We start from the raw sequence: 20,509 nt of genomic DNA, 5'->3' as shown, positions 1-20,509 counted from the left end.
TGAGTCTGAGTGAACTCTGGGAGCTGGTGATGGACAGGGAGGCCTGGCGTGCTGCAATTCATGGGGTCGTAAAGAGTCGGACACGACTGAGAGACTGAACTGAACTATGGATACAAGAGTTTGACTTCTGTGAGAACCACTTGGCTGTATGGACTATAACATAGAACAGTATATGACTGTAAATTGTCTGCTACAATTTATAATAAACATATCTTCTCTGAGAAAGGTAGTTACACACATACCTGCCTTCTTCCCCACTAAGTCAAGTTTTCTGTCATGCACCCCACAGCACAGTACCCTGAACTTGTGCTCAATAACACATAAGACACTTAGTGACATACTTGTTTAATGTTCATTTTCACCAGCAGACTCCAGAGATCAGGGACCACGTCTATTCACTGTGATATCTCCAAGAAGTCACATGAGCAAAAGCATCATAGTTCAGCTCAGTTCAGTTCAGTTGCTCAGTTGTATCCGACTCTTGGTGACTCCATGGACTGCAGCATGCCTGGCCTTCCTGTCCATCGCCAACTCCTGGAGTTTTCTCAACTCATGTCCATTGAGTCAGTGATGCCATCCAACCATCTCATCCTCTGTCATCCCCTTCTCCTCCCGCCTTCAATCTTTCCCAGCATCTGGGTCTTTTCCAGTGAATCAGCTCTTTGCATCAGGTGGCCAAAGTATTGGAGTTTCAGCTTCAACACCAGTCCTTCCAATGTACACCCAGGTCTGATCTCCTTTAGGAGGGAATGGTTGGATCTCCTTGCAGTCCAAGGGACTCTCAAGAGTCTTCTCCAACACCACAGTTTTAAAGCATCAATTCTTCGGCATTCAGCTTTCTTTATAGCATCATGGTTCATCTCTCCTTTATTCCTACACTGTTTGGGTAAGTGAGGTTGTTGAGGCCACAGATCTTATCAGAACTTCCCTCTTCCTCTTCTCTGCCTCAGGTCAACAGGAGAGGGGAATCCATTTACCTTCATAACCGAGCCAACTGGGTGACCGTAGGCATCTGCTCTTCCAATCCCACCACCAAGACCCCTAACGTGATGTTGCTGGCTCATCTGACACCCACCGCCCAGAAAGATTCAGAACCCCTGTTTACAAGTCTCCTGACATCTCCTTCTCCAGAAAATCTGGTGCTTACCAGGTGAGTTACAAAGGAAAGAGGTTCACGACCTGTCAGAAAAAGACGCTTTTACCCCGGAGGAGATGAGACTAGAAACACAGATGATAAGTGCTCCTCACTTTGTTTCCTGCTACAGATGACAGAGTCATATCCTTAGAGTCTGGGGAGGTTGTCTGACAACCTGGCAGTCAAAACAAATGGTTCACCTTTAACTTCTCAAAAATTAAACCTAGGGGACTTCCTCGGTGGTCCGGTGGCTAAGACTCCACACTCCCAATGCAGAAGCTTAGGTTCGATCCCTGTTCAGGGAATGAAGGTCCCACGTGCTGCAGCTAAGACCTGGGACAACCAAATTAATTGACTAATTATATAAAATGAAGTCTGGAGTGCTGCAGTCCATGGGGTCGCAAAGGGTTGGACACGACTGAGCGACTGAACTGAACTGACTGAACAGGAACTTCCTCCCCCACCATCCCAACTTCCATCAGGATTAGTTCTGTTCTTGTCTCAATCCACCAACTTGCTGTAGGACCCACAGCAAATCACTCTCAGTCTCAACCTTGCAGGACTAACTAAATGGGACAACTTCTCCTAGATAAGTAATAAATAGCTGATATACCAGTTGATAGTCTTAGGAGTATGATTCAGGTGAGTTGGTCTTCAGGAGCCTGATTATATGTATGAAAAATCAAGGTTTTGAGCCTCAAAAACCATGAGCCAGACCTGGGAACATGTGGCCACAAGAAGGTCCTGCCGCATCCCACGCCGGCTCCTCCCCAAACCTGTTTGAGAGATGCACCTGGTGTCCTGTCTCACTGCACAAATGTCTATAACATGAAAGGCCTTGTGACAGTTTCCAATCAGGCCTCCAGATGATATTTGCATTTGTCTGCAGGTTTCTCCCTCTGCAGTTTGTGACTCTCTCTGTACATGATGCCGAGAATATGCGCATCAAAGTAAAGCTGGTGAGTGGCCGAGCCTACTACCTACAGCTCTGCGCCCCTGCATGCAAACAAGAAGCCCTGTTCTGTCAGTGGGTAGAGCTCATCTCCCTCTTGAATAAGGAGAAAGCCAAAGCTTCCAAAGTGTCGGAAGTCTCCAGCCTCTCGGAAATCACAAACAGCACAGACATCACAGGCTCAGTGGACATCATGGATATAACAGCCTTCCCCGCCATACAGACCTCACACCTGTCCACATGTTCAGACCCCAACAACGATGTAGAAAGCGTTGATTTCTCGGAATTCACAGACATCACCGATGTCACCGACGTCACGGATATTCCAGAAAATGAGGTCACTGAGGCCCCAGATATAAATATTGTCACAGAAGTCACAGAAGTCACAGACATCTGTGGAGTCACAGCAAGCTCAGGGGTCAGAGTGGTGTTTGAAAATGATGACATACTCAAGGCCAAGCAGGAGGAAAAGGTATGTGACATAGAAGACTTTCATTCTCTAATAATTACTCTCTTTCACTCTCTTTGGTGAGCTTCATGACATTGATTATTGAAATAGTATGGAGTTTACTCTGATTAACCTAACACTAAGAATGAGATCTGATCCCTGAACCCCTGCTTAAAAGAGTTGTAAGATGTCCCCTGAAATAGGCAGTGACCATCCATACCATAAAACTTAACCCTGTATCAGGAGGCATGGTAGGATAAAAAGAACTTTGGTATCAGAGTCAGAAGTCCTGGGTTGGAATCCTGCCCTGCCTGCTTCATGTTAGTTTGGCCAAGTCACTGAACATGCAGCTCTCAAGTGAGAATATTAATATCATGTAAGGGTTATATTAAGGTTTAAATGTGCACAAATATATGAAGTACACTGAAGGATGGGGTGAAACTTCAATAAGTAAAAGTGAGGAATAAAAATAAGAAAATAAATTCCCCAAAGAAGTGAGCAGCTTTAGAAATAGCCAGAAAGTGGAAAAACACAGAGCCATATCCAACAATATATCAGTTTGGCTGGAGCATAATATATGTGGAAAATATTAAGATATAGGATTGGAAAATTGCTTGCAAATCTTAAATGCCAAAATAAGAAGTGTAGACTCAGGCTTTGAACAAACCTTAGCCACAAAAGCTCTGTGTAAGGGAGTGAAGGGGCTGTGTTTTTAAAAGATTATTCTGATGGCAGGACAGATTGTAGGTAAAGAGATTGGTGTGGAGACTGTAGCTGAGAACTCCCCGTGGGGCCCAGGACAGAAAGATGACAGAGGGAAAAGATGGACATTTCACAGAAGAAACCACTAGCTACTAAAATCAGTGGAAAAGGTTAACCTCACTAGTAATAAAAAAATGCAAACCAAAAAATATTTCATCCATAAAGCTGTTAAGAGATCAACACAGTCAGCATTAGTAAAGTTGGGGTCATCTGGGAGTTTCTAAAGATTCATGGCAGGGTGAGAATTAGAACAAACTTTCTTGAAATCATTATGAGTCAAGAACCTAGAAATGTTGACACCCTTTGACTCAGTGACTTCACTTTTAAGAATCTTTCTTAAGGAATTAGTGAAGTCGCTCAGTCGTACCCGACTCTTTGTGACCCCATGGATAGTAGCCTGCACCAAGCTCCTCCATCCATGGGATTTTCAAGGCAAGAGTACTGGAGTGGGTTGCCATTTCCTTCTCCAGGGAATCTTCCCAACCCAGGGATCAAACCCAGGCCTCTCACATTGTAAGATTAATCTTAAGGAATTAATCACCAATAAGAATGAGAATCTAACTATAAAGATGTTAATTGTACCACATCTATTCTATGTTTATAAAAATAAAATAATGATAATGAAGAAGTAACCTAAACATCCACCACAGAGGAAGGGCTAAATGAATTTAAACCACAAAAGGCATGTTCCATGTTTATATCATTCAGGAGCAACCAAAGTGACGGACAAGATTATATCCACTCAGTAAATATTGGTTAAATGAACAATTACTCCGTAGCGCTAATTCTGTTGGAGAATTTTTCTTTACTTGGAAAAATATTTATGATATAAAGCTGAATGAAAAATGAACTAAAGGGTTTTATAATCCTTATTACATAAAAATGCAAGTGTATACATAGATAATAGGAGGGGGAGAAAGTCATATTGTTAATAGTTATTTCTGGGCTTCCCTGAGCGCTCAGTTGGTAAAGAATCCGCCTGCAATGCAAGAGACCCCAGTTCAATTCCTGGGTTGGGAAGATCCTTTGGAGAAGGGATAGGCTACCCACTCCAGTATTCTGGCCTAGAGATATCCATGGACTGTATACTCCATGGGGTTTCAAAAGTCGGACACAACTGAGCAACTTTCACATCCTTATTACATAAAAAAGCAAGTGTATATACAGACAATAGGAGAGGGGGAAGTCATATTGTTAATAATAGTTTATTTCTAGGTTGTGGTCTTATAAGCAATTGATGTTTTATTCTTTACGGGTTTCTGAATGTTCTGCTTTTTATAATAATATTTTTTAATTAAAAAAATTCAAGTAGCTTTACAAAGTTTTTAATAACATAGGGAGATTTTTATAATAAATTTTGAAGTGAAAAAATATGGGCTACAGCACTGCAATATGATCACAAAACAGGCACATTCAAAATAAATAAATGGAGAAAAAGACCAGAATGAAATGTCCCATAGTAGTTATATCTGGCCTGTGGCATCAAAAAGCAATAATTTTCTCCCTTTCACTGTATATCTTTTAGGATTTTCTAAATATTCTATGAAAAATATATATTGCTTTCATTGTCAGAAAAAATGTTTAATTTTTACAGAAGATTACTGCATTATTTTCAAAGAACAGTACAGAGGTGGTGGAGTAGATAATGACAAAAGGGGGAAGAAGGCGCAGATGTCAGTGATGTTAGACAGACAGAATCTTTCAGACCAGCTGGCCTATGGCTCTGAAGCCCGAGAGCGAGTCTGGGGGAGGCGAGGAACGACAGAGCAGTGGTGCTAATAACAGACGCCAGGGGCACTAGGAGAATGGCTGAGATACTAGAATGCTAAATTTTAGGTCTTTTGAAAAGCAAACTCTTTAGTATTTTTATGAACCTCCAACTCCTGTCACCTATTAGATGCTCTTAAGTCAAGAGCAACTTTGGATGGGAACAATTGGTGGCAAGACATTTCTAGAAAACCTTCCTTTCCCTGCCAGTTGAGGGAGAGGAAGCCCTGTGACTGAGTCCTAATTTTCCTTCTTGAGGTGATACTGGTGTGCATGACCACGTGAGGTTTCGAATGTGCTGTGCCGGGCCTCCACGCTGCCAGCCTCCAGGCCCACCTAGGCTCCTCTCAACGGCTGTGCAACACCAAGCCTCATCCCTTCATCACTGTACTTGTGCGCTCGAGGGCACTCAGTAAATATGAATGAAATGATTACTGCTTCATAAATAATCTGTTTCTGTGTGATGCTCTTCTGTCACCTGATTTGCTGCTGCTTGTTATTTTCAAAGGAAAAAATGGAAAACATTCTGAAGTCTGGGTGTTTACGAGATACAAAAAGTAAGAATGAGTTTAGAGAATCCCCAAAACGTGTCACCATCTCAAACCTAGCACTGACTTTCGAAGGTGAAAGATGTTTTCAAACTACCTTGACTCCAGAAGAAGATGAGACAGAGAAATCCAAAGAGATGAGCGACAGACCCCGTGAAATAAGGACAATGGACTCTGAAAGCACAACTCTCAAGGCTGAAGAACCCAGGTATGTGAAGCAGGGAGATGCCAAATGATGCTAAGACATGAAATATGTAAATAAGTGCATGCTTTAAAGTCCCTGCAGGACTTCCCTGGCAGTCCATTGGTTAAGACTATGCCCTTCCAATCTAGAGGGCATGGGTTCAATCCCTGGTCAGGGAAATAAGATCCCACATGCTGTGTGGTGAGACCAAAAATAAAGGAAAAATAAATAAAGTCCCTGCAACTCAGGCATTTGTCATGGAAGATTCTCAAACATACGAATGACATATGAATGATGACATAATCTCAGACATATGAATGATAACACAATCAACTCAATTATCCACATTTGGTTTCAGTTCAGTCCAGTCGCTCAGTCATGTCCGACTCTTTGTGACCCCATGAATCGCAGCATGCGAGGCCTCCCTGTCCATCACCAACTCCCGGAGTTCACCCAAACCCACGTCCATCGAGTCAGTGATGCTATCCAGCCATCTCATCCTCTGTCGTCCCCTTTTCCTCCTGCCCCCAATCCCTCCCAGCATCAGTCTGTTCCAATGAGTCAACTCTTCACATGAGGTGACCAAAGTACTGGAGTTTCAGCCTTAGCATCATTCCTTCCAAATAACAGCCAGGGCTGATCTCTTTCAGAATGGACTGGTTGGATCTCCTTGCAGTCCATTTGGTTTAACCTTGTCTAATTTTTATTTTCACACCAACTTCTTAAACCAGTCAGCTGGCATTCTGCGCTATCTGCCTTGTATAGATGGTGTGTGCTGAAGGAAATAAAATAGAATGATGGTGTCCACATTTTGGAGTTAGGGCATTGATTGTCTGGAGTAATTATGGGTGCTTTTATCTTTACACTTCTATTTTCTTCTTTACATGTCCCTTACACTTTTCTACACTTCCAATGAATAACTTAATAATCTGAAAAAATGTTTTTATAATCATAAATACCCAATTACATGATGAATGTGAGAGACACTGTGGTATTATAAAAATAAAAGTTAATATGTTTATTCTGGAGTAACAGCTATCAAGAAACCAGAGAAAAACATAGAGATCTAAATGCTATATTAGCAAGAATGAAAATCAGGAATGTATTGAACTATGTCTAAGTTATTTTTAAATATAAAAAGGAACAGGGGAAAACAGGGAAACAAACTTTTTAAAGGTGTGAGTCATTCATTCAATATGTACTGAGCATCTTCTATGTGCTAGAGACAGGGCATACATCAGTGAAAACAAGTCATGCAGTGTTTCGTTCTAGTGGAGGGTATCGATAATCAAACAAAGTGTATTATACCAGCTGGAATGTGCTGTGAGAAAACAAAAAGTAACAGAAGCATTTGAGGAGGGAGGGAGTAGGTCTATCTTATATAAGTGGTCAGGGACTGCTTCTCTGAGGAAGGGCAGAGATCTGAAGAGAGGGTAGAGCGCTGGTGGAATGGTTTCAAGATGACTGACTGTGTAGCGATTATAAGAGGGCCATATTAGGTGTTCAGTAAATGGTCATGATTGTCACTATTAATTCATTTCCAACAGCAAGGATAAAAGAAAGTTAGCTATTCTGTCTGAAAAAAAATCTTAATCGACTGAGGGGTAATCGTTCAAAACTCTCTTTTTCACCTCCTTTCCAGCTAAGTAGGGATCCAGGGAAGCAAAGGAATATGGATGATCCTTGGAAGATTCATAAACCTTGAAGTCAGAGTAACATTTTTTTACTCTCTAGCTCCTGGGCAGCCACATTTCTCACAGTTCTAGAGCCTCTACATCCAAGTGTCAATACATTCCAGGTGTTGCTGGATCTCGATTATGCTTTCAGTGGTCAATTTCGATTCAATTTCAATATGATTTCAGTTTCAAATTATGATTTTGGTGGTCTGCTTAAGCAAAGCGTTGTGTCCTAGCGAGGGTTTCTATACCAGTGGTTCTTAATGTGTGGCTGGTCAGCAGCAGCACCTGGGAGCTGGTAAATGATGTAAATTTTTGAGCCCGTTCCCACCCTGCTGAATCATAAACTCTTGAGATGGGCTCATCATTTTGTGTTGTAATAAGCCTCCAAGTGGTTCTAATGTACAACCATGTTTGAGGACTGTTGCCTTATGAGAAGCCAGTCCTAGAAAAAAAGTCAGATTGAGCAAAGAGTCCTCTCTTGTGAGTGCTTCTTCTAAGGCCCAAGAACCAAAATGAGGGTTTCTCTTCATAGCCATAGGAAGAACTATCAGTTCAAATTCAAGGAAGTCCACTTCAGAAAATTTTCCTATATGACCAGATGTTCTGAAATTTGCTTTAAAAAGTATATTTAAAATCAATTAATTGCATTTTCTTCTCTGATAGCCACAGCTGCTGCTCCTGCTGCTAAGTCGCTTCAGTCATGTCCGACTCTATGCGACCCTATAGACAGCAGCCCACCACGCTCCCCCGTCCCTGGGATTCTCCAGGCAAGAACACTGGAGTGGGTTGCCATTTCCTTCTCCAATGCATGAAAGTGAAAAGTGAAGTGAAGTCGCTCAGTCGTGTCCAACCCTCAGCAACCCCATGGACTGCAGCCTACCAGGCTCCTCCATCCATGAGAGTTTCCAGGCAAGAGTACTGGAGTGGGGTGCCATTGCCTTCTCCGATCACCACAGCTAGGCCTTCCAAAATTATGTTGAATTAAAGTGGTGAGCTCACTGACTCGATGGACGTGAGTCTGAGTGAACTCCAGGAGTTGGTGATGGACAGGAAGGCCTGGCGTGCTGCAATTCATGGGGTCACAAAGAGTCGGACACGACTGAGCGACTGAGCTGAACTGAACTGAACTGAAAGTGGTGAGAGTGGACATACTTGTCTTGTTTCCTGATCTTAGAGGAAATGCTTCCAGCTTTTCACCACTGAGAATAGTGTTAACTGGGGGTTTGTCATTTTTGTTGTTCAGTTACTCAGTTGTGTCCGACTCTTTGGGACCCCATGGACTGCAGCACAGGCTTCCCTGTCCATCACCATCTCCCGGAGCTTGCTCCAACTCATGTCCATTGAGTCAGTGATGCCATCCAACCATCTCACCCTCTGTTGTCCTCTTCTCCTTGTGCCTTCCCAGCCTCAGGGTCTTTTCTAATGAGTCAGCTCATTGCATCAGGTGGCCAAAATATTGGAACTTCAGCATCAGTCCTTCCAATGAATATTTAAGATTGATTTCCTTTAGGATTGACTGGTTTGATCTCCTTGCAGTCTTGGCCTTTATTCAGTTCAGTTTAGTTCAGTCGCTCAGTTGTATCTGACTCTTTGCTACCCCATGGACTGCAGCAAAGCCTGCCCTCCCTGTCCATCGCCAACTCCCAGAGTTTACTCAACTAATGTCCATTAAGTCGGTGATGCCATCCAACCATCTCACCCTCTGATGTCCCCTTCTCCCGCCTTCAATCTTTCCCAGGATCTGGGTATTTTCCAGTGAGTCAACTCTTCGCATCAGGTGGCCAAACTATTGGAGTTTCAGCTTCAACCTCAGTCCTTCCAATGAACATTCAGGACTGATTTCCTTTAGGATGGACTGGTTGGATCTCCTTGCAGTCCAAGGGACTCTCAAGAGTCTTATCCAACACCACAATTCAAAAGCATCAATTCTTTGGCACTCAGCTTTCTTTATAGTCCAACAGTCACATCCATACATGACCACTGGAAAAACCATAGCCTTGACTAGACGGACCTTTGTTGGCAAAGTAATGGCCTTTATTAGGTTGAGGTAAATTCCCTCTATGCCCAGTTCCTGGAGTTTTATCATAAATGGGTGTTGAGTTTTGTCAAAAATTTTCTGCATCTATTGAGATGATCATATGGTTTTTATTCTTCAATCTTTTGATGTGGTATATCACACTGAATATTGGGAAAATCCTTGCATCCCTGGGATAAATCCCACTTACCTGTGATTTATGATCCTTTTAATGCACTGTTAGGTTTCATTGGCTAGTATTTTGTTGAGGATTTTTCTGTCTATGTTCATCAGTGATATTAGCCTGTAACTTTCTCTCTTTTTTGTGGTATCTTTGTCTGATTTTGGTATCAGGGTGTTGGTGGGCCTCATAAAATGAGTTTGAGGGTATTTCTTCTTCTAAAAATTTTGTAATAGCTTCAGAAGGATAGGTGTTAGCTCTTCTGTAAATGTTTGATAGAATTAATCTGTGAGGCCATCTGGTCCCAAACTTTTGTTTGTTGGGAGTTTTCTAATCACAGATTCAGTTTCAGCACTTGTGTTTGGTCTGCTTATATTTTCTATTTCTTTCTAGTTCAGTCTTGGGACCTTTCTATTTCTTTCTAGTTCAGTCTTAGTACCTTTCTAAGAATTTGTCCATTTCTTCTAGGTTGTCCATTTTTTGGCATGCTTATAGTCTCTTATGATCTTTTGTATTTCTATGAGGTCAGCTTTAGCTTCTTTTTTCATTTCTAATTTTAATGATTTGAGCTCTCTCGCTTTTTTCTTGAGTCTGGCTAAAGGTTTATCAATTATGTTTATCCTTTCAAAGAACCAGCTTTTAGCTTCATTGATCTTTTATTTTGTTTTCTTCATCTCTCATTTATTTCTGCTCTGATCTTTATGATTTCCTTCCTTCTACTAACTTTTGATTTTGTTTGTTCTTCCTCTAGCTGCTTTAGATATAAGGTTAGGTTGTTCATTTGAAATTTTTCTTGTTTTTTGAGGTAAGATTGTATTTCTATGAACTTTCCTCTTAGAATTGCTTTTGTTGCACCCTAGAGATTTTGGGTCATATTTTCGTTTTGATTTATCTCTAGGCATTTTTAAAATTTCCTCTGATTTTTTCAGTAATCCATTATTTGTTTAGTAGCATATTGTTCACTTTCCACATATTTGCATTTTTTGCAGGTTTTTTTTTTTTTTGTAGTTTCTAAGCTCATAGCACTGTGATCAAAAAAAAAAAAATACTTGATATGATTTCAATTTTCTTGGCTTCTCTGGTAGCTCAAATGGTAAAGATTCCACTTGCATGGAAGCATATACACTACCATATGTAAAAGAGATAGCCAGTGGGAATTTGCTATATGACTCAGGGAACTCAAACCAGGGCTCTGGTTTGACAGCCTAGAGGGGTGAGAGGTGGGAGGTGGGAGGGAGTTTTAAGAGAGAGGAAACATATGTATACCTATGGCTGATTCATGTTGATATATGGCAAAATCCAAGACTATTGTAAAGCAATTATCCTTCAATTAAAAATAAATAAAATTTTTAAAAAGTAATCATCAGTCAGAAGGAGTGAGGGAAAGACAAAGAATGTAAGAGACAAAGGTATAGCAGCAGGTGCCACTCAACAGGAAATGTACTTTTTGCTATGTACAAGTATGACTTTCATAGAAAAGCGTAAGATTTCTAAAAAACAAGTGAGATAAAAACGAATCCATCCAGTCTAGCAATTTTTCCTAAACAGTAATTAATCAGGTCTGATCATTCTGACATCTTCCTCTGCTTTATTTCATTCAATAGATCTCAAATTCTGTCCTGCCCCTGTCTAAGCTTTCAGAAACACCCAATTCAAAAATCTTAACAAGGTTAACTGTTTAAATCATTTCAACTTCTTCTTTCCTCATCCTTTTGCAAATAATGGATGCCCTGAAGCACTGGATTAACTTTTAGTGCCTTAAAAAATCTTTAAAAAGTAATAAACATTTTTAAAGCATAGTTTTAGATTTACAGAATAATTGAGCACATAGCACATACAGCCCTACACCCACACCACTGCCACCTCCTCACCCTCCCTCGTCCCCAGTTTCCCCTGTTGGTAACACTTGCCTTAGTGTGGTACCTTTGTTAACAGTTAATGAACAAAACATATATTATTATTAAGTATAGTCCCTAGTTTAAGGTTCACTCTCTCTCTCGTACAGTTTTATGGCTTTTGACATATGCACACTGACATGTATCCACTGTTACATACAGAAAAGCCTCACTTCCCTAAAAATTCTCTGAGCGTTAGACTGCTCGTAGTAGTTTCTTAAAATGTTACAAATTGTAAGGATAACTTGTTTCTAGATTGAAGTGAGCTGCAAGTGTGAAGTTTTGTTACTCTCACTGTTATGATTGGTATTAGAAATGAGAAAATGAATGCCTATATAAATAGCAAAAATCTTAGGATTTTAAGATTACAAAGGATCTTAGTTAGCAAATCCCAAAATCTTCCAGGCTCTGCCCTTCAGTCTCTCAGCTTCCTGTATCATTTATCTGCTGACTCTACTGTAAAGAAAGAAAGAAATAGATTTTTAAAACAAAGCAAAAAATGAATTTTGGTTCTAACTAATCCTCTTAGTCCAATTTAATCAAGTATAGCTTATATTTTAGTGCCTATTTACATCAGGAACATAATTACTAGCTAGAGCCTAATTTGAGAAGGTTCATTATAATTGAAAGACGTAATAAAATCAAAGAACAGAATGGGATTCACTGATACTTAGTCCTGGGATATTTGTAGGATCAAGTCAGGATGCTGTGAGAGTGATAAATGAATTCTAGTGTATATTTTTCTTCTCCAAGACCATGGATTTCGGTGACACCTTTCTAACCGTGTACTTTGAAACAAACAAACAAACAAAATTAAACAATGACCTTGTTGAGTATTTTGCCCTCAAATTCATTGGCCTTTAAAATGTAAATTGAACAATTTAAATCTAGATAAGTGAAAGACTATGGAAAGTTCTATAATGTCACTTTGGGTCCTTTAGAAATGAAGGATTTACTTTATAGAGCTTATATTCCTTTTTACTTATATTCTTATTTACTTATTTACTTATATTCCTTTTTATACCTTGGCAATAGTGTTACTGTGATTCTTCGCTTTGTTTTAAAGAGGATAATGGCAGGCTTCATTTTAGTTTGCACCTACTCTTTTAAAGTACATTTATTTGGTACCTCTCAGTATACTGAAAACTTTTATCATTAAACTCAACCTTATTTAAATCACCAGACCCATTTGGTAAAGGTTATGAGTATTTGCAAACTTCTCAGAAAATTACTAATTTAACCTTTACATTTGAAAGATTCACTAAAGAATTTGAACTGCATGAATTTGCCAGATCCTCTAAATGGATCAGAATTATTTCTTTGTACATTTATCTGAGAAGCTATTATATAAGGATAATTATTCTTCCCATAATTCTCTTACTCAAACAGCAAAACTTTCAAAATAGCTATTGCAGTATAGCCAAGAAACAAAGATTTGGTGAAAATTAACTGACTTAAGTTTATGTTTTAGCATTCAGTAGGTTAAGAATTAAGTATTTTAATTATTGATATTAATTTTAAAAGTCAGACATACAGGGACTTGCCAGGTGGTTCAGTGGTTAAGACTCCATGTTGCCAGTACAGGGGGCTGGATACCTGGTCTGGGAACTAAGATCCCACAGGCCATGTAGCATGGTCAAAAGATTAAAAATTTTAAAAAGGTATCAGGCATGCAGAAAACAGACTTTATTCAAAGATATCTCTGAAAGTAAAATAGTCCAAAAAACTGACAGCTAGTCCCCTACTTTATATCCACTAAGCTGTAAGAAATTGTAATAACTTGGATGAACGATTGAGGTTATTCACCTAGAAGACTCCCATCAAGGCCACCAAGATTGTGATGAAGAGCTAGCAGAGGTGGGCAACTGCAAACCCTGGCACCTATCCATTCCAGAATATATCCCACATGTCTACAAGAGCATATATTCCCAATGCAACTGACTCCATTTACAGAAACCCCTGAACAGCAGCAGTTAGCTTCTTTTAGTCTCAACCCCAAATGAGTTTTTAGGGTCTGGAGATGTAGCATGATAGGGATCCTTATAGCCTCACTGAGTGACAGATGATAGCCACAATAAAAATAGATTATATGTAATGACATACAACTCACTTTTATGGCTTTTGTAGGTTGGACAGCTTGCATGTTACATAAATTTAGGTAATTTTACTCTAAGATGCATTATAATGGATAATACCCTTGGCTGGGGCTTCTTCCCACATGGCACTAGTGGTAAACCTGCCTGCCATTGCAGGAGATATAAGAATCATGGGTCAGTCCCCGAGTTGGGAAGATCCCCTGGAGGAGGGCATGACAACCCTCTCCAGTATTCTTACCTGCAAAATCCCACGGACAGAGGAGCCTGGTGAGCTCCAGTTCACAGGGTCGCATAGAGTTGGACATGCTGAAACAACTTAGCACGCACATGTGCACCCTTGGCTTACTAAATATATGTCATTATACCTACTAAGTACTTAGAGCATGGTTGTTTTCTCATACCTAGTAATTCTTTTCTAAATATCTGCGGTTATACTGGCCAAACTTTGAAATGTGCTATTTATTTTTACAGGAGCAGGAGAACTGATTCAGACACTTCAGGTATGGACCAAATTCCACCATATTTCTTTGTGATCCCTTGTATCAAGCCATCACCTCAGGGCCCTGGAACAGACAGAGTAGCTAAAAACAAAGGAATCGAGCCAGACATTTTGAGGCATTCCCTTTCCTGTCTTTGCTTCCTTCTGAGAGTCTGTCCTACAGAAATGGCCTCAAAGACTACATTCATGCTATCTTTCAAGCAGTAGGCACCACTTGGCTTTTTTCCGTGCTGATAGAGTTCCCTAGTTCCCAGGATCTCTAACTCACAGGGCAGGAGCCACTCCCAAGCTAGCTCTGCGAGCAGAATCAAACATGATATGGTCTGTTAACTCCTGCTGATTTGGGAGGGAAGTGATCACAGCTCAATTTCTTGGTAAATCTAAAATCTGCTAGCCCCTCTTTTCTTCCTGCTTGTGTCTTTGTCTTCTGCTCTGCGGTCAGGTGATAGAATTTAATGTTTTCTTCTGGCAGCTTTTTCTTTACATATTCCCACATCTCGGGGTCATTAACTGGCAACAACTGTTTGAAGTAAAGGCTGTCATGTAAACACTAGTGGAGAGTTCTTCCCTTGCTTGCTGCTGACCCACTTCTGAGTGACTATCTAACCTCTGGGGAGTAGAAGAGACCTCTGCTCCAGTCATGCACATAAAAGAACATCATGGAAGGAACACAAAATCACATTTCATTGAACTTAAAAAGGAGGGGGAAAAACACAGAAATACTTGAAGGTGTTTTTTAGTCACATTTGCAGGAGTCCTACAAAAGAAAAGAAAAGAAAATGATGGGGGGGGGAGAACTAAATGGGAAAGGGGATCAACCTGTATTTTTGGGGGGGAGCACATGCAGAAATATGTAAAATTGTACACATGAAATTTATATAATGTTAAATAAGTAAATATTAGCTCAATAAAGTTTTTTTTAAGCCAATGATTATAGAAAAGCTACTTATACAAATGGGGTTCATCTTTGGGCCTTCCCACTGGACTTTAGTGTCCAAAAGTACCAGAGGAGCTTCACGATAATGTGGTTTTTACCTATATTCCAATCTATAGAACTGAACCTGAAAACAAATGCTACTATAGTTTATAAGAAAAATATAAAATTTCCCTCACAGTATATAGAATTTTCATCTATCAATTTCTATCCCAAATTTTATTTCAAAAAGAAATCAAATCTGTAAAAATTCCCAAGATATGCTATTACAGGCAAATATTTTCTTCTTATTTTCTAAAGACAATATTAAATCTAGCAAAAACCTTATAACTTAATATATAATTAGTAGCTGAGCATATAATTAGTACATTATTCATACATTCTGAAGTACTCCCTATTTAAGCCATGGAAATTTAAAATTAATATAGGACATTGATACTTCCATTTTAATCTCATATGAGACTGATTCACCTGCCTCCTGGCACAAACTCAATCTTGTTCAACTGAATAAACATTCAATGCTCATCTATTATATAGGAGGCACTGAGACAGACTCTGGGAGAGATTAAAAATAAATAACAGGACATATACCTGGCCTCAAGACATGTGCACAAATAATGTAAGTCAGAACGTTACAGGCCCTCTAAGAGAAAAGTAGAGAACATACTTTTTGCTCAAAAGAGAAAATCATGAAGGAGTCTATGAAGATGGCAATCTTTGTGTTAGGAAAGAGGAAACAAAAATATCTGCCTCTGTGCCACCCCGTGGACTATACAGTCCATGGAATTCTCCAGGCCAGAATACTGGCATGGGTAGCTTTCCCTTCTCCAAGCAGATCTTCCCAACCCATGAATCAAACAGGGATCTCCTGCATTGCAGGCAGATTCTTTACCAACTGAGCTATTAGGAAAGCCCAATATAAGCAACAGGGTGGGCAAAATCACAGGGCTGGGACAGTGGTGGGCATATTCAGTTTAGGAGCAGTGAGAGCAAGGCAGGAGCCAGTCTGGAGGAGTCTTAAACCACACTAAGGAGTTTGGATGATACTGCTTGGTAGGTAAGGTAGATCCACTGAAAAGCCAGGGAAATGACAAAATTAACATTACATTTTAGGTAGATTACTCTGACTGCAGTCCCTAAGAGAAGCTGAAACAGGTTAGAGGCAGAATGTCATTATAATAGTCTGGGTGAAAGGTACCCAAGTCTTGACCAGGTAAGAAGCAGTGAGATGAAAAAAGACCTGAACACATAGTCAACAAGCTTTAACACCTAACTACTTGTGAAAACAAGAGAAAAAGAGAAAGTAGAGGCAACATAACTAGGAGGTACTGAGTCCATGAAACAAGTTGGGAAAAGGAAGAAAATCTGGAAGGAAAAGGTGAAGAAATAAGCTATGAAACACTGAGCTTAGAACTGAAAGTCCTAGATTTGGGTTCCGTTTGTCCTGTTTCACGAATGTGTCATTTAATCTCTCTGGGTCTCAGTTTTCCTCAGCTGTCAGATGTGTGTGCATATGGGTGGGGAACAAAGGCGTGACTGGCTGTGTCAGGGCCCTTTCTGCGGCTATGGCTTATTAGCTCATGTTTGTGGTCCTGGTAGCCAATCTATGTAAATTTTAGCAAGCAGCTTGAAATGGGGCTCTGGCAATGAGGAGTTGAGGAAAGATACAGCAGACATGCAGCGAAATTCCACTCTGAGCTGTTATATCATGAAGCTGGTACAATATACAAATTCGGCATGCAGTTTTCACCAAGTATTAATTATTTTCCCTGTTTGTTTTCTTTCCTGTACTTTCTCATTCTTTCCACTTTCCTTTCCTTTATCCTCTCACTTTTCCTTACTTAGGCTTGTACAGTTTTTCAATTTTCCCTCTGATTTGCATTTCTTTCCCCTTTGCCACACTCCTCTGAATCACTTTTTTCCCCTTTCACAGTCCCTTACTCACACTTAACACTCTTCACCCCAAGGAAGCAAAGATTAGTAACCTTGTCCTATTGAATTTAGACTGAATGTAGACTGAAAATAAGTTTGTAAATCTGATTTCTATTTTAGGCAGAAGCCAGAATAATAACTGTTCCCACAAGAGTAAATCAAATCACTGTTTCTATTAACTTCCTCAGATTCACATTCAACAACTCTTGGGCAAGGCTAGTTGGGGACAGCAGTCTCCGATTCTCTCTAACCTCTGAACAGTTTGGAAGAATTACACTTTTCCTCCTTTTTGAGTAGGGTTTCAGGTAAAGCAGCACTTCAAATGTACTGTTCTGATGAAAAGTCTACAAGGTAGGGCCCAGGCTAAACCCATCTCTTTGGATCTGGGTCCATCTCTCTCCTTTTTTGACTTTCCATTTCTTACCTTTCTAAGCTTTATTCTCTTTACTTTTGCTGATTTTCTTTACAATGAGCCCAAACAGTAGGCTTAGCTATGATCCCCTGGCATTTTTCCAAGATGGAAAGAAATGAGACAAAGGACAGAGATTAAGAAAAGAAGAGAGAGGGAAATCATTTTTGAAATACTGGGCATGTCCTCCCCTCCCCCACCCATCTATCTTTTCCATTTTCTTCTTAATTATTGCAAATCAAACCCTTGGAATCCTAAGAAGTAATGGGAGAATTCTAAAAGGGAAACTGAAATTTAATAATGGGCTCCACTGGAAAGAATAAAGACATTTTTGATGAGGTTAGAAAATCATTTGAATTTAAGACTCAAGTTCTCTCTCTTTGTGTTACTTTCTTCTCTCTGGTTTTTGGCCTTTTTCTTTCTTTCTAGTCCCCTCTTTCTAATGATCTCACTTCCACTTTGCTGGACTGTTTCCTGGCTCTCCGCTCTCCTGTCAAATCCCCTCTAAATTCCTCACTCTCGTGCCTCATCTGTCGTCCCTTTCTCAGGGGAATGGATGTCAGGAAAGGAAAGTAAAACAGGAAAAGAAAAGGCCAGTGGAAAAAACATATAAGACAACTAAGGTAATTTCTGCAGTTATAAGTCTCTATAGATGTAAATGACATGACATTTTCACAAAAAGTTGTCAGTAAACAGAATCTTTTAACAGTGAATCATATTACTTCTATTATAGTAATAATAGAGGTGGAATGGAATGTTGAGGGTTTTGCTGTGGTTTCTGCTCTAGAATCCACCAGGGGTCAAAATGTAACATCAGCAGGGGGAGAGGGCGCTTCAGGTGAGGCACTGGAAGAGAATTACTTGCTGCTGCTCCTAACGATGATTCCTTTCATTCTCATTGCTACTCTTGCTCTCTGCTCCCTTATCGTACTCTTTCCCAACCTGCTTTCTCAGATTAGCCAACACAGCCAAACACTCTTACTTTCACACCAAAAATTATACAAATTCCTCTAGAGTCTCTAGAGGGCTGCCATGTACATCTGCACAGATTGTACACTGCACAGAGTTGGGGGCCCCATTCACAATTACTCTGTGCAATGAATAACTTGCCTGGCTGTGTGTGGTGGCCAACAGTGTACTAAGTTTCTCTGAGACACGCTTTACAGTGAGCTATTTATGAATGAAACTTCTCTCATTTGCCTGTCCTAATATAACTAATACTGTGTGTGTGTGTGAGAGAGAGAGAGACTGCATATGCACACACATACATTTAAGGCTAAATTCACACAATTAAACAGACAGTTGGTGAAGCAGGGCCGACTCCAGCAAGAAGCACATGCCCATCTTATTAGGGTTCTGATGATGGAATTGAGGTGCCTACCCTTTTTTTCTACCTTTCTGTCACTCTGCCAACTAAAGTCAGTTTAGCATTTGAGCATTCAGTTTATTAACAGGGCCCCACCCAGATGTACACCATCGGCCAGAGATAACGCACCAGAGAAAAACAAGTGTGGCCAAAAAACATCAAATGTTCACATACGTTAATCCCCTGGCCTCCACATACGCTCCTCATCTGTGTTGTTCTTCTGTCACTTCTGTTTCCCCATTAAGTGTGCTCTTAATAATGTTCTATGGTGCTAGACACTGAAGGGGTGGCACCCAGGGTGACATGCTGGTTCCTACACCCACCTAGGGAGAGTTCCAAGCCTGGCTATTTCTCAGTATATTATAGCCTTTAGAGGGAGAAATTCCTTTTAAAAGTGAGCCCAAAATACTACAGCAATTTCATCCTTTGACTGATATATTCTATAATGGGAAATTTCAAATACTGTGGTCTCATTAAGAGAGAGCTACAAATGCAAAGAAGGGCAAAAATAATGGTATATATAACATATTTAGATCTTGACTTTGGAAATTTTAAAAGTGGCTCCCAAATAGTTAAATTGTGAATTACTAATATATGGGGAAAGGTAGATTTTTTTAACATGGTGAAAAAAGTTTGCTACTAATAAAGACTTCATATTGATATTATCATTACAACTGAAATCATGTGAAAGTTACTAGGCCCCTTATTTACAATAAGCATAAACTATGTGTGTGTAAATCTCACATACATTTGACTAATTTCAGGACTCAGTTTAGCACAAATAAAGAACTTGCAAATAATTCAATGACAATGTCTACAAGCTCTAAAGAATAAAAGTCCATAATTTTAATCTTGACTTCTTGATTTACTAGGTAACTGCATGGTAGAAGTAATTTTTAAAAACAAAAATTTTAAGAAATTCCTTTAACATTGTATCAACTTCTAGATTTAAAAAATGATAACTTACCTGTCCAAAGGATATTTATTGTTATATTAAGAAGAAATACTGTATTATAAATGTAATTTTACTTATTTCAATCACTTATTTTACTCATATCTAGTTATTTTAAGTTTTACATATAACAGTAATAGCTTTACAAGATTCTGTATTTCAGACTTTCGAATTAACTGAACTAACTTCATCTTTTTTCTTTACCAGATAAATGTAAACTACTAAATTAAAAGCAAGCACAGCTCAAGAAATAACAATTGAAGGAAGGGAAAACAAAGCAGCATCTTTCATGTGGCAGAAATAAAGGCTACTACTAATCATTAAGCATTTGATCCGTGTCAATCTTTCTTAAATCTTAATGATTGTTAATTGTGGATATTGATTTTAAAGTAAGTAGAGAACTATATACTTCAGAAACTCAATTTTCATCTGTAGGGCTTCTTTTCTGTGGGACTGTTGAATGAATATGTTGTTCTCTTTGGTTTTACTTTTCCCATTTGGATATTACCCCACCACTGATAGCATATTGAAAAGCAGAGACATTACTTTGCCAACAAAGGTCCATCTAGTCAAGGTTATGGTTTTTCCAGTGGTCATATATGGATGTGAGAGTTGGACTGTGAAGGAAGCTGAGCGCCAAAGAATTGATGCTTTTGAACTGTGGTGTTGGAGAAGACTCTTGAAAGTCCCTTGGACTGCAAGGAGATCCAACCAGTCCATTCTAAAGGAGATCAGCCCTGGGTGTTCTTTGGAAGG

At 39.6% G+C, this 20,509-nt stretch overlaps 1 protein-coding gene across 1 annotated transcript in view; it reads left to right on the top strand.

The window, feature by feature from the left end:
- FAM71D (family with sequence similarity 71, member D) overlaps positions 1-20,077 on the top strand; it is a 33,982-nt gene extending 13,905 nt beyond the window's left edge. Inside the window, exons 4-8 of the mRNA XM_010846737.1 lie at positions 951-1,150; positions 2,025-2,559; positions 5,573-5,820; positions 14,133-14,161; positions 19,961-20,077. Of these exons, the coding sequence (XP_010845039.1) occupies positions 951-1,150; positions 2,025-2,559; positions 5,573-5,820; positions 14,133-14,161; positions 19,961-19,983 (1,035 nt within the window). The 3' untranslated portion in view covers positions 19,984-20,077. The remainder of the gene's footprint in view (positions 1-950; positions 1,151-2,024; positions 2,560-5,572; positions 5,821-14,132; positions 14,162-19,960) is intronic.
- The last annotated feature ends 432 nt before the right edge of the window (positions 20,078-20,509 follow it).

The sequence above is a fragment of the Bison bison genome, unplaced genomic scaffold (genome assembly GCF_000754665.1).
Source record: "Bison bison bison isolate TAMUID 2011002044 unplaced genomic scaffold, Bison_UMD1.0 scf7180017864239, whole genome shotgun sequence".
Taxonomy (NCBI): domain Eukaryota; kingdom Metazoa; phylum Chordata; class Mammalia; order Artiodactyla; family Bovidae; genus Bison; species Bison bison.
Note: the sequence above shows the minus strand (reverse complement) of the source record. Positions and strands in the feature narration are given on the sequence as shown.